Below are 15,391 nucleotides of genomic sequence, written 5' to 3'. Positions count from 1 at the left end.
ACATACTGCTGTATTTGACCATTGTCACACACACTGCCGTGTCAGATCATTGTAAGCTTTACATAGTGCACTTCAACCAGCTAAATGTAACCCCTTACTGAACAAGTCCCAAGTAAAGGGACGCCACTATAGAATTTCTGTAGATTTCCCATCTACAGACTGTCAGTGTGTCGGAGTCCTCACTGTGTGTTCCTCACAAACACGCAACACCGCTGTTATTCTTTATACCTAACATCAAAGCTGTCTTGGAATTACACGTGTTGGAAGTGAGTGGTGAACGACATCATTTGAGAGCTTGTCTCATGCCTATGCTTACCTTAAAGCCTTGAACTACATGTTTCAGCACTGCCTCTGGCAAGAGGGTAGAAACAACTTTAGTGCTTGTAAGAGATGACTCTTAAACGTGTTATTTAAAGACTTTCATGTTGAGTGCGGGGCACCATTAGAACACTAAGTAGATAATGTTCCTAACGTTTTTTATTACACGCTATAGCGATCATAAAGATTGAGCATTTGGATCCCCTTGAGTGGGTAAAAATTGTGTTGACACACGATGCTGTTGCGAGAGTGGATTACGTGGAACATTATCCATTTGTCAGTCATGTATAATATTGCTTACAGTGGCAAGTACAATATGGACCCCTGTGTGTTTTGTGAAGCGATACGCTTGACTGTGTGTGTGAAAGGTTTAGAGATTTGAAGTCCAACCTGAGGTCATGTGCTACAGATTGTATTCAAAGCCACGCTTACAGTGATGACTTAGTGCCACAATACTACAGTATATTAATAAGTCATGTAACATACTGACTGGTTTCCATGGAGCAAACGTTGCAATAGGAGATTAAAATGACTGATAAGAGTTGAATCTCTACAGTCAGTGTCACTGTCAATACACAGATTATATAATACAAATACAGTAAACATTCAACTCTGAAGCTGATTTACAGTGAGGAAAGACCTACTTAAATAAATACAGTTAAAAATGAAAAAATATACAGTAGTACCATACTGAAGTGGATAGATTCTTTGATGTACCAGTGTTGTAATAGCAAAGTTGCTGCATTGCAGTATTTTTCAATACTTGACTGAATTATCGTGAGCCCAAGCTGCTTTTACAAGGTCTTATAGGCTGCATCTGCACACTAATAAATTGACATGAGATGCATGCTCTTTGATCATTTGTGCCCAGATATGAGATGCTGACTCTAAATGTTTACACATGGCACGTAAATGCACACACGTCCAGTGTTGTCTTGAGAGCCATTGGTGACAGTCACTCATCTCCACAGCTTGCACTCTCCATTCCGTTTCAGTCTCCCAGCATGCACAGCAGCCGTCGGTTGTCAGGGTAACTGTTACACTCACCATGCTGTTTGTCCTAGGTTATTTCTACCCTCAGAACGGTGACAGGCACGACGTCAAAGCTCGACTAATGAAGCTCTTACCGTGCTCTGCCGTCAAAAAGTCATCTGCCAGTAGCCAAAGCAAGTGACTTTCTCTCTCTCAGAACATCTTTCTCTCTCCCAGAACATCTTTCTCTCTCTCAGAACATCTTTCTCTCTCTCAGAACATCTTTCTCTCTCTCAGAACATCTTTCTCTCTCTCAGAACATCTTTCTCTCTCCCAGAACATCTTTCTCTCTCTCAGAACATCTTTCTTTCTCCCAGAACATCTTTCTCTCTCCCAGAACATCTTTCTCTCTATCAGAACATCTTTCTCTCTCCCAGAACATCTTTCTCTCTCCCAGAACATCTTTCTCTCTCTCAGAACATCTTTCTTTCTCCCAGAACATCTTTCTCTCTCCCAGAACATCTTTCTCTCTCCCAGAACATCTTTCTCTCTCTCAGAACATCTTTCTCTCTCCCAGAACATCTTTCTCTCTCTCAGAACATCTTTCTTTCTCCCAGAACATCTTTCTCTCTCCCAGAACATCTTTCTCTCTCTCTCAGAACATCTTTCTCTCTCTCAGAACATCTTTCTCTCTCCCAGAACATCTTTCTCTCTCCCAGAACATCTTTCTCTCTCTCAGAACATCTTTCTCTCTCTCAGAACATCTTTCTCTCTCTCAGAACATCTTTCTCTCTCCCAGAACATCTTTCTCTCTCTCAGAACATCTTTCTTTCTCCCAGAACATCTTTCTCTCTCCCAGAACATCTTTCTCTCTCTCTCAGAACATCTTTCTCTCTCTCAGAACATCTTTCTCTCTCCCAGAACATCTTTCTCTCTCCCAGAACATCTTTCTCTCTCACACTCTTTTTCTTTCTTTCCCCCCTTTACCTCTCTTTCCTCCTAAATATTATCCTACCTCCCACCCTTTACTCTGTGGTGTTGTAGTACAGTCAGTGAGCTTTTTGAAAGGAACCTCAGGCCAGCAGTCACTGCTTCTCCAGTCTGTTCTCTGGTGTCCTTATGTGGCTGGCCAATGGCCAGAGGCACCACCAAGGCAACATTTTTAGAGACCTAATCCTTACTTTAGATTCTACACAAAATGTGGGACCTAATACCAAAGTCTAATCCCCCCCTTTTCAAATCAATTTCAAACTTCACTGAGTGAGCTCCTTAATGTCATGAGAAATAAGATGCATGGGAAAAGACATGCAAGTGCCAATATGGAAGATGTCAATGAACTGGGTTAGACACTGAAGGCGAAGTGTTAAGCTAAGTCTGATACAACCCACCTGTTTATTGTACTTTGTCTATTAAATAACACACACATGAATTGAAACCCTATGACTATATCATAACTGAGTCAGTAGAAACGGGTGAATCGTTAATCTGGGTTGTCTGTGTGTTCCTGTGTGTGTCCCATTCATCATCCAACCAGCTCACTGTAGAGTCAGACTCCATAGCGCTATTGAAGAATCACCGTCACACAGTTTCTTACCTCACCGTGTGGTGCCAACACGCTCAGTGGACTGGACAGACTCACCATGGCCTTTGTGTGTGATTAATTGACTTGAAAGTGTGAGGGATGGCAGGATTTGATTATAGCAATCTGAGGACGACGAGCACCTTGTCATTAGCATAATAAACCAGATCACAAGATACTGTATTCTTTTGGAGTGGGAGCATAGGGTTTTCACCAACATCAAAGGGAAACTCTGAAATTGGCAGCATATGAGCTATGAGAGTGTCTTCCCTATCCTATTGATGCTTGTAGACACACACATACACACCAGCTCTTCGGCAGGTTAATCCAATACTGAGAAGAGACGTAGCATTTTGGCCACCGTCCACAAGACTCCTCTCATGGCTAATGAGAGGTGGTGAGACGCTGGCATACCTCAGGTGAGTGTGTGCAAGAGAGACTTTTCAAGTGCTCGGCTCTGAGGACAACCGCTGGCATTGACAGGCCCGAGACGGCGGCTGCCATCATTACAGGCCCATTAAAGCGCCTCTCCGAGTTCAACGGCCCCCATCTCGAGGAGGCTCCCTGCCAGAGGGCCCTTGTTCCTGGGTTTCGATAACGCTAATTACCTCTGCTGTGATATTTCATGAGGAGAGATCGGGACACCGCCAAGTGCTTGGGGGTTTTGCCTGGTTTTGTAGTGGAGGGACCAAGCAAGGATGTGAAAAGATCTTCCTCGATTGGTTGGCTTTGAAAAGTGCTTGAAGCCTAACCTTAAGCCTAATATCAAATAACATCAAATTGTAGGGATCATCAAGTGGGTATGGCTAAACTGACAATGAATGTACACTACTAGCCTATATTCTACCCCTCCTGAGACTGTGGCTGAGATTAACCTGGCTGTAGGCCTTTCAGACATTAGTGGCCTTTGCGTGAATGGCAACATGGGTGACAAAAATGATCATATCAGATAACCTCGACAGGTGGGCTGGTTCCAATAATTTTTCGTATCCTCATTTGCTCCTCCCATAATAATCAAACATTTCAAAGTGGCTATAGACTCCTTTGGCTCACTATGGTGCTGCTATGGTAATGGTATGCTATCCCTACAATTTTATAACAATAGCCTGTGAAGTAACTGGTTTCACAATAGCTGCAGTGCTGTGCTTACTTAAGGATCCAGAATTAGCATGTTTAGAATGTGTTTGACATTCATATCATTAACGCCCTTAACCTTGCTGCTTTAACACAAACTAGCATACGGTAGAGCATTATTGTTTCGAATAAATCTTTTGGTTAACGTGGCGAGTGTAAACTACACTGCTAATCTCTGTTCTTAGAGGGCGAGTCAGTGCTGTGAGACCTCTGTGGGCTCCAGAACGCCGTGTGGCACTGCAAAACTTACTGAAGTAGGACAGGACACACTTTTCTTTTATGGGTGAAATGCAGCCAATTGTGCTGAATGAGTCAGATTCCTTCTTCCTCCTCTCCAGACAGCGTGGAAGATGAGTTGGAGCTGTCGGCCGTCCGCCATCGCCCCGAGGGTCTGGAGCAACTGGAGGCTTTGACCCGATTCAACCGCAAGGAGCTGCAGATCCTCTACCGAGGCTTCAAGAACGTAAGTGGCCCAGTTTCACCACGCATCCAAAGCCATTGAAATAACGTGCATTGTCTTTTTTGTCTCACCGCTAAGGTCCTCCTCCATCCAGTCGAATTCGTGTCTCCATTCTTAGATAGCTATTTTTTTCCTACTATGGCCAGGTGTGTAGATGTTTAGTCTACTTGCTACACTTGTTTTTCCTTTCTAAAGATGATCTGACCTATTGAACTTCATTTAGTCTGCCTTATTGAGCTCTTATTGGTGCAGGGGGAAACTTTTTTTTAAACTTGTCCCCTGACCTTGGGTTCATGGCATTTCAACTCTGTCTATGGAATTGTAGGGGGGGCATTGAAAGTATCCAATAGGTTTAATGGACCAAAAAATGTTATGTGTGATCTTCTGTCAAATGGCACAAGTGTAATCACAGTTGGAAGATGTCTCACTCGAGAATATTCTAGAGTACTCAAGGAACAATGAGGTCATACCTAGAATATATTCCATTCTAGTTTATGACTAACGTACAATCAGATCACACAAAGATCCTTAGAGATATGTATACAATTGAAATCGTCACCTCTGTTGTGAACCGTAATGAGATGAATTTGACCCAAATTGTCTGGTGACAAATGGAAGAAGGGAGCCACGGTCTATGATACCTGCATCCTGAATGGCCCTGGCCCCCATGGACCCTAACCCGAGACCCTGGGAGGACGGAGGTCAACTCTACCCATTAGCCCTTCACCACAGGAGACTGGAAATAGGGGTTGATAAGTGGTCTAATGAGTGAGGCGGCTGTTAATTGGCACCCTGTAATCTCCCCGACTCCTTTCCCCAATGAGATCTCCCATCAAAAGATTTGTTAGACCCCTTCCGCTTTCCTACCCCTAGAGCTTTTTGTTTTATCTCCTCTTCAACCAAGACCAGGGTTTTAAAGGTAGGCTCAGCGATATGACTAAGGCTGTTGAAGCACGAGGATCAACTTCTCCGGTGGTTTGGTGCCGTGACTACCACTATGTAACGGCCTGAAGGGAACCCGTGCACATGCGCAGATACTGTGTGTGACTGTGAGAGAATGTATTGAATCTCGCTCATTTCAATATCTGCGGTGCTGCTCATGGCAACGTCGTTTTGCTGAGTACCTTTTACGGTGGATTTTGGTCTTGCATGTTCAATAATAGTGGCCTCTCTCAGCAGAAGCTAGACCCATCACTTCTTAGCTGCATTAAATATAGTTGAGGAAATCGACGCCTTTGCAGTCTGAATGGAGAATGTTTTATGTACGAATAGGCCCACGGGAGATACGAGTGTTTAGCCATATGTATATATTCCCTTTGGAGGATAAGATGAAACGACTCAATATCGCCATCAGCCGGCCTTTGTGCTAGTTAAATACCTGATCTATGGTTCACACTAACCCAGTGACAAGGGCAGAATAAAGGCAATATTTAAAACTAGCCAGACAAATGTAGTCTGGCACAGTCTCCATTACAAGCAATTTGGCTCTGTGTCTTTGACGTATCAGACTTGGGTGCGAATCAAACTGCTCCAGGGTGAGCGTCCACGGGTGGTAGAATATCGTCTTTTTGAATGCCAGACTCCTGGTAATTGCAACCTAGATGTCATCACGTCTGACAAACTCTTCGGTGCTACTCAGGAATTCAGAGCCAGGGCATCGGCATGGGGCAGAAGATTGCCATCTCAGATTGTGACACATTCAATTCCATCAGTGGAGATGCCACTGTTCAAACCTCTGTCAATAACCTTATTTTCCCCATACATTTTCTTCCCAATCTTGCCGGGATGAGTCATTGAAACGAATTTCACATGCGGCTGGTTTTTGCATTCCACAAATTACAGTTATGATTTTGTTGTCATGGATGAGTTAATCTCACAAGCTTATGAAATGAATACAGATACATTGAGTCACCACGGGCCCGTTCAAGTTGTGAATGTGAATGCTGCTGACTATGTACTGGTAACTGCCAAAATAAAGAAAACACCAGCATAAAGTGTCTAAATAGGGCGTTGGGTCACCATGAGCTGCCAGAACGCGCCTTGGCATAGCTTCTACAAGTGTCTGGAACTCTAGATGTGACACCATTCTTCCACAAGAAATTCCATGTTTTGTTGATGGTGGTTGAAAACGTTGTGTCGGCGCCGCTCAAGATTCTCCCTACTCAAATAACATTTTATTGGTCACATACATGTGGTTAGCAGAAGTTATTGCAAGTGTAGCAAAATGCTTGTGCTTCTAGTTCCAACAGTGCTGAAATATCTAACATGTAATCTAACACAACAACTACCTAACACAACAACTACCTAATACACACACATCTAAGTAAAGAAATGGAATAAGAATAAACATATGGATGAGCAATGACATTGGCAAAATTAAATAGATGGTATAAAATACAGCATATACATATGAGATGAGTAATGCAAGATATGTAAATATTATTATCTGGGTCCCAGCTCTAATGCACCTGTACTGACCTCACCTTCTGGATGGTAGCGGAGTGAACAGGCAGTGGCTCGGATGGTTGTTGTCCTTGATGATCTTTTTGGCCTTCCTGTGACATTGGGTGCTGTAGGTGTCCTGGAAGGCAGGTAGTTTGCCCCGGTGATGCGCTATGCAGACCGCACCACCCTCTGGAGAGCCTTGCGGTTGTGAGCGGTGCAGTTGCCGTACCAGGCGGTGATACAGCCCGACAGGATGCTCTCAATTGTGCATCTGTAAAGGTTTGTGAGGGTTTTAGGTGACAAGCCAAATTTCTTCAAACTCCTGAGGTGTGCATCCTGGAGACAGAATGCACCTGAGCTCAATTTTGAGTCTCATAGCAAATGGTCTGAATACTTATGTAAATAAGGTATCTATGTTTTATTTTTAACAAGTGCGCAAACATTTCTAAAAACTTGTTATTGTGGGGTATTGTTTGTAGGTTTAGGATAGCCTTATTCTTAAATGGATGAAATAAAATATCGTAACAAAATGTGGAAAAAGTCTAGGGGTCTGAATACTTTCCGAATGCATTGTATGAAGTCTTGCAGAGTGGAAATGCAGTGTTGCACCTTCTTCACCACACAGTCTGTGTGGGTGGACCATTTCAGTTTGTCCGTGATGTGTACGCCTACATACGCCTCGTGTCTGAGCCGTTGAATTGCGACTACACTTTTTCTCTATACTGACATTTCACTTGTTTGATTGCCTTGCGGAGAGAATAACTACACTGTTTGTATTCGGCCATATTCCCAGTCACCTTTCCATGGTTAAATGCGGTGGTTCGTGCTTTCAGTTTTTATTATGGCGAGGTGTGTGTTGATAGTTCAATTGGGATGAGATCTGGTGACTGAGACACACACACTCTTTAAACTCCCTATGCTCCTTTGAGGCCCCTCTTTCAAGGTCAGCGAGATCTCTTCTAGCCGTGGTATCCAAAATAATGGGCAACTGGGGATTTTTGCATTGTATGATAGAAAGGAGGAGGACCTTATTTGGTTTGGAGCCCAGCCATTCTTCATTACTTTCACATTTAGTCGCTATGTACTATTAGCGTTGACATCTGTAATCTCCCAACAGTCCCTGGGGTTTCAAGGATGGCGTGAACACACTGCATTTCCACTCTGCAAGACTCACAAACATACAGTATTTTGACTAGCAGACAATAGAGGTGAAATAAGGGAAGCGGTATAATATCCCGACGTGCTGTAAACATTCTCAGTGTAACTCCTCTATAGCCTCATGCAGCGTGAACAAAAAGTGGGGGGGTTAACAAGAACACAAAAGTTTTAATTAGCAGTAGCTTTGCAGAACAACAAAGGCTTTAAAGAATAATGGTCTATGTCGAACTTTGTGTCTGTACAGCAGAAACCTTGATTTGTTTAGGTATAAAAGGAATAGGTTTGAAGTTGATTCAGCTCTCTAGTACTCTCTCCGTTGTACATCTCTCGAAATGTGTGGTAACCAAATGATATAATGTGAGGGAAGGTTTGGTTTTGCATTTGATAGAAACATGTTTGTAATCACTGTGCTGTGTCCACAATAATGGCCATGGCCTCAGATGACCTGTGGTACAGTATCATGACTATGCAAAACCCTCATTGAAATTGCTCTTTCATTGAATGGCATTTTCAAATGACCAAATATCTGAGGTACATTATAATTACTGTAATATCCATGATTATGCATTTGTAAAATATGCTGTATTTATTACAGTGACAGCCTCAAAGTGTGACCAAGAATTTCCCACCACAGTAATTTCAAAGCCAGGAATAGATCATGCTTACGTAGACAGTATAATCAGTGTTTACCTAGTACTCTCTATCACAAGTAAGACAATCCACAGAGAGGTCAGAGATTAACCCCACAATACCCTTCACAGCTCCCTTACACTTCACTTTTCACCGAATCATGTCACGAAACAGCCAAAATAAAAACCTGTGACATACTTAGTTCAAACTTTGTTTCTTTGCCTGCTTTTCCGTTCAGGGACTTCCTGACCTAAGCTACTCCTGACAGGATATTAAAATGGGTTTATTAAACAACAAATAAGAAGCAACAAGGGACACAGTGTAGAACACCTCTGAGAATCAAAGTCTGAAATACAAGTGTCCCATGAGATTTCCCCAGTGGATATGTCCCCCTGAAATATAATAGGGAAGTGCACAGGGTAATGTCCTACTCCGTTTCAAAATGCTGATCTTTATAGATTTGAAATAAAAACTTAAAGATGGACGAAGAGACAAAAGTGAAGTTGGCAGTTCTTGAGCCTAGCTTTTTGATGGAATCGATAGAAAATATTATAGTTGTCTCTTTCAGCAGGCTTGCCCACTTGACCTGTCTTCGCTGCCTTTATCCAAACCCTCTCCTCTAAATGTATCTCTTAACCATTTTAGATGTATGTTCGCCATGAAAAGCAACACATGCAGCAAAGTGTGGCATGTTGTGTGATCTGAAGTAAAGATGTTATTGTTCGGGTGCTTAAATTTGGGTCAATTGGCTGGATTCCAAACCGAACACTTCCTACATTCTCCCTGCCCTTGTTGACTTGCCGTCATCACGTTGGATTGACTGGATACATTAAGCAATGTTATTGAATCACATATATGCTTTCACCTATATGGTCTCCTCAAATGTGCTCGGCGAGTTACTGCACTGTATAAAGGGCAGAGGTAGGACATTTTTTTGGTTTGGAACAAATTCTTCATTACTTTCACATTTAGTCACTAAGTCCAATTAGTTTTGACATCTAATGTCCCAACAGTCCCTGGGTTTTTGAGGATAGTGTGAACAAACTGTATTTCCACTCTATTTTGACTAACAGACAATAGAGGTGAGCTAAGGGAAGTGTTTTAATGTCTCAACATACTGTAACCCTTCTGAGTGTAATTACTCGATATGGCCTCATGCAGCGTGAACAAGAGGTGGGGGGGTTGACAAGAACACAAAACATCATTTTAATTAGCAGTACTGTAGCTTTGCAGAACAACAAAGGCTCAAATAAATATTGTCTACGTCAAACTTTGTCTGTAGAGCAGAAACCTTTTTGTTTAGGTACACAGCTCTCTAGTACTCTCTCTTGTACATCTGTGTGTGGTAACAAATGTATCTAATATGTGGGAAGGTTTGGTTTTGCATTTGATAGAAACATATTTGTTTCTATCACACCTTTTTTTGAGTATCCCGTGGACCATTAAGAGTGCCATAATACATGGGAGCTATAATCAACGATCTAAACACAAACTCATGTGCCACACAGCTGATCGAATGCCTGCTGGTGTTGATGTGATTTGCCACTCGACAAGTCGAGGCAGCCCTTAAAGTCTGAGGGTGCCACCTACCAGCCTTGTTTATGTAGTTGGCCCTCACCCACAAACATCGATACAGCAGCTGTGGCCCACACAATTACCAACCTTCGCTGTCTCCCTCAGATTTGATACAGTTTTGCATGCATGGGTGAGTTCTATAAATGTTGTAAGTGACCGGTTGCGGCCCATTTATATTTTGTTTGTGCCAACTTAGTTGTGTTCGCGTCAAGTTCATTCAGTTTATGACACGTTCATTTAGTTTGTCAAGTTCATTTTATTTCTATCCAATTTCTTATTGTTTTGGGGGTATTGCACCACATTGCCACCGTAGCAATGACCGGTGCTACCTCAGTATTCATAACGATGAAATAACGCTGTGGATTTCCAAACAAATCAATTCTAAGAGCTTTAACGAGCAAGTTATTGTGTTTCATTTGAAAACAACATAACATTTTGTAAAATAAGAATGTGTCTTAATTCAGGAGGGGATTGTCTCTGTAGCTATTACTAAGAAGCTTGATCTTGCGAGTTTAGATAACATTAGCAACTCAGCTTGGCACATCTTAGATAGTTAACTTAATAATTAGAAATGAATTTCATACAAGTGTAACTTGATCACCTCACTTAAGTTGCGCTGCAGGAGTGACTCATCTTATGAAGCTCCCATTTTGCTTGTTGTGCTTCTTTGTAAACAAACACACCCGACTAGCTTAAACCGCTGTTTTGGGAAATGAGAGGTGGCGAGTACCGGTAAGCTTCATATTGAAAAAGTTTCAGAATGAAAAATCTAACGGGAGAAATGATGAACGCAATCTATTTTATATATTACCTAGTGCACAAGTTTAAATAAATACCTGCAGTCAAGTACTAAAATACATCACTTACCAGAATGCTAACAAAATGCTAACAAGTACTAAGGAATCGTCATAGAGAATGCTAACTCAATGCTAATGAGCACATTGAGAACAATTTGTACAGTTTCTGACCTAATCAATGAAGTAACTTAAAAACACGACACAGTTTGTTTCATGCTCAAAACAAATATTAGCCTGCAAGAGTCTTGATCCAGGAGGGGATTCTATGCTGTTACTAAGCAAATGCTTGATTTTGGAAGAAGCCCACCACTTAACTAGATAGCTAACTAGCTACTAAATTAGCAAAGTATTTAGCACATTTTAGACACTTCACTTAATAGTTCTAAGATATTTAGCTGGCAAACATTTAGTTGTGAATTCCATAGTGTAATTAGATCACCTGGAGTATGCTGCATGACGGTGAGTGAGTCACTAGTCTCCGGTGTCGCTGTGTGCTTGTAAACAAACATCACGTGACTGAACTACCGTAAACTACATAATAATGTGACAGGTGAAATGAAGAATGCAACGTTCTTTAACTTCTTACGTATGGCACAAGTTGACTGCAGGTATTTACATAAAAAGTAGCTACAAATATTCACATTTTCAAGTTAACGGTTTTGACAGTATTGAAAAACCTTCCTGTGGCTTTTTCCAAATACCTAGGGTATATACGGTATACCGCCAAAGCCTAGTCTATCCTATATCTGAGATGAATAAACTCAGCAAAAAAAGAAACGTCCCTTTTTCAGGACCCTGTCTTTCAAAGATAATTAGTAAAAATCCAAATAACTTCACAGATCTTCATTGTAAAGGGTTTAAACAAGGTTTCCCATGCTTGTTCAATGAACCATAAACAACTCATGAACATGCACCTGTGGAACGTGCCTTAGGCATGCTGCAAGGAGGCATGAGGAATGCAGATGTGGCCAGGGCAATAAATTGCAATGTCTGTACTGTGAGAGGCCCAAGACAGTGCTACAGGGAGACAGGATGGACAGCTGATCGTCCTCACAGTGGCAGAGGGTAGGTAACAACATCTCCACCACCCTGATCCTCAACACTGGGGTCCCACAAGTGTGCGTTCTGAGCCCTCTCCTGTACTCCCTGTTCACCCACGACTGCGTGGCCATGCACACCTCCAACTCAATCATCAAGTTTGTGGCCTACAGTGGTAGGCTTGATTACAAACAACGACGAGACGGCCTACAGGGAGGAGGTGAGGGACCTCGGAGTGTGGTGTCAGGAAAATAACCTCACACTCAACGTCAACAAAACAAAGGAGATGATTGTGGACTTCAGAAAACAGCAGAGGGAGCACCCCCCTATCCACATTGATGGGACAGTAGTGGAGAGGGTAGTAAGTTTTAAGTTCCTCGGCGTACACATCACGGACAAACTGAATTGGTCCACCCACACAGACAGCGTCGTGAAGAAGGCGCAGCAGCGCCTCTTCAACCTCAGCAGGCTGAAGAAATTCGGCTTGTCACCAAAAGCCCTCACAAGCTCCTGTCGGGCTGTATCACTGCCTGGTACGTCAACTGCTCCGCCCACAGTCGTAAGGCTCTCCAGAGGGTAGTGAGGTCTGCACAACGCATCACCGGGGTCAAACTACCTGCCCTCCAGGACACCTACACCACCCGATGTCACAGGAAGGCCATAAAGATCATCAAGGACAACAACCACCCGAGCCACTGCCTGTTCACCCCGCTATCATCCAGAAGGTGAGGTCAGTACAGGTGCATCAAAGCAGGGACCGAGAGACTGAAAAACAGCTTCTATCTCAAGGCCATCAGACTGTTAAACAGCCACCACTAACATTGAGTGGCTGCTGCCGAGACACTGACGAGCCACTTTAATAATGGGAATTGATGTAAAATACATCACTAGCCACTTTAAACAATGCTACTTAATATAATGTTTACATACCTTACATTACTCATCTCATATGTATATGTATACACTGTACTCTATATCATCTACTGCATCTTTATGTAATACATGTATCACTAGCCACTTTAAACTATGCCACTTGTTTACATACCCTACATTACTCATCTCATATGTATATACTGTACTCGAAACCATCTACTGCATCTTGCCTATGCCGTTCTGTACCATCACTCATTCATATATCTTTATGTACATATTATTTATCCCTTTACACTTGTGTGTATAAGGTAGTAGTTTTTGAATTGTTAGGTTAGATTACTCGTTGGTTATTACTGCATTGTCGGAACTAGAAGCACAAGCATTTCGCTACACTCGCATTAACATCTGCTAACCATGTGTATGTGACAAATACATTTGATTTGATTTGTAACAACACCTGCACAGGATCGCTACATCACACCTGCTGGACAGGTACAGGAGTTACACCAGGAATGCACAATCCTTCCATCAGTGCTCAGACATTCCACAATAGGCTGAGAGAGGCTGGACTGAGGGTTGTAGGCCTGTTGTAAGGCAGGTCCTCACCAGACATCATCGGCAACAATGTCGCCTATGGGCACAAACCCACCGTCGCTGGACTAGACAGGACTGGCAAAACGTGCTCTTAACTGACAAGTCGCGGTTTTGTCTCACCAGGGTGATGGTCGGATTTGCGTTACACAGTGGCCTGTACTCTGGAGTGGGATCGATTTGGAGGTGGAGGGTCTGTCATGGTCTGGGACAGTGTGTCACAGCATGATCGGCTCACCCTGACATGACCCTCCAGCCTGGCAATGCCACCAGCCATACTACTCGTTCTGTGCGTGCTTTCCTGCAAGGAATGTCAGTGTTCTGCCAGCGAAGAGCCCGGATCTCAATCCCATTGAGCATGTCTAGGACCTGTTGGATCGGAGGGTGAGGGCTAGGGCCATTCCCCCCAGAAATGTCCGGGAACTTGCAGGTGCCTTGGTTTAAGAGTGGGGTAACATCTCACAGCAGGAATTGGCAAATCTGGTTCAGTCCATGAGGAGAAGATGCATTGCAGTACTTAATGTAGTTGCTGGCCACACCAGATACTGACTGTTACTTTTGATGTTGACCCCCCCCCCTCTTTTGTTCACATTAAACTAAACTACACATTAAACTAAACTATAAACTACTTCCATATATACCTCCATTCACTTGTTTAACTGGTACCGGGCTACCTTCGGACTAGTCTTGTAAAACAATCAACATGTACAGTTGAAGTCAGACATTTACATACACTTAGGTTGGAGTCATTAAAACTCAATTTTCAACAACTCCACACATTTCTTGTTAACAAACTATAGTTTTGGCAAGTCGGTTTGGCCATCTACTTTAAATTAGTTGAAATGTATTTGGCTAAGGTGTATGTAAACTTCCAACTTCAGTTCGAGGCGTCATTAGTGTGTAGCCCGATCTGTTCGGATGCTACATTCAAAAGTTGGCAGATTGGCGGGACCGACTTCAGACGAGTCCCGTAACGCTTGTGGGGATCGTAGAACACCATCGTATTCATCATCGTTCGGGCGCTTTTTTTATGTGATTTCTGCGGGGGTGCCGACTTCAACTCTAGGGGTTAAAGGCGTATGGCATCTTGAGCTGGGAATCCATTCATGTCCTTTAGATTACGAAATGAGACACAAGCAATATTATTTACATTATCAGAATGATATTTTGTATGTGTAAATAAAATATTGATATTCTAGTTCTGTCTTGTTGTACAGAGACGAGATAAACGTTTAATTGTATGCTGCTGCTCATTGTTTACAGATGAGAATGAAAGGAAACAGTTATTCATGTCAAGCATTGATCTCTTTTTAAAAGGTGTCCTTGGTGGATATCTAAACAGAAATTGAGCACGGTTTTTCTAGCTTGTAAGAAATAAAAGCTAGATTGCATTGACAATAGCTCCAGAGGTTAGGCCTTTATGATAATATAATTTTACAGATTTCCATTGCGCTGACAAGGGCACATGTATAGCTCTGGACTTGAGGAAGACGCCCTCTGCACATTTGATAAGAGGCCCTACAAACCCTATTTTCTTCTCAAAAAGGACATCCCCATTCACCACAAACCCTTTCATATCCCTATTTCCTTTTGGTGATTGTGAACTGTACACACTTTTCTCAACACTCTTTTGGTTGATAATGGCCAGCCTAATGCATCTGATATACTGTAGTTCTGTGCTGTTAGGTGAAGACCGCTCCCCACTGAATGCCAGTGTATTTGCCTGAAACACATTTCCTAATGGGTTCCACTCATGAACTCCTCTTACTGTTTTATGGATTAATTGTACCCATCTCACTGTTTTGACTGGCCAATTGTGCG

At 42.6% G+C, this 15,391-nt stretch overlaps 1 protein-coding gene across 4 annotated transcripts in view; it reads left to right on the top strand.

The window, feature by feature from the left end:
- The window catches only part of LOC139417170 (Kv channel-interacting protein 4-like), a 186,927-nt gene that overhangs the window by 163,138 nt on the left and 8,398 nt on the right, over nucleotides 1-15,391 (top strand). For all 4 annotated transcript variants that reach the window (XM_071166413.1, XM_071166411.1, XM_071166410.1 and 1 more), the window contains one exon: nucleotides 4,342-4,466. In XM_071166413.1, the coding sequence (XP_071022514.1) occupies nucleotides 4,342-4,466 (125 nt within the window). The remainder of the gene's footprint in view (nucleotides 1-4,341; nucleotides 4,467-15,391) is intronic.

This window comes from Oncorhynchus clarkii, chromosome 9 (assembly GCF_045791955.1).
Source record: "Oncorhynchus clarkii lewisi isolate Uvic-CL-2024 chromosome 9, UVic_Ocla_1.0, whole genome shotgun sequence".
Lineage (NCBI taxonomy): Eukaryota > Metazoa > Chordata > Actinopteri > Salmoniformes > Salmonidae > Oncorhynchus > Oncorhynchus clarkii.
This window is presented reverse-complemented; position numbering and strand designations above follow the sequence as displayed.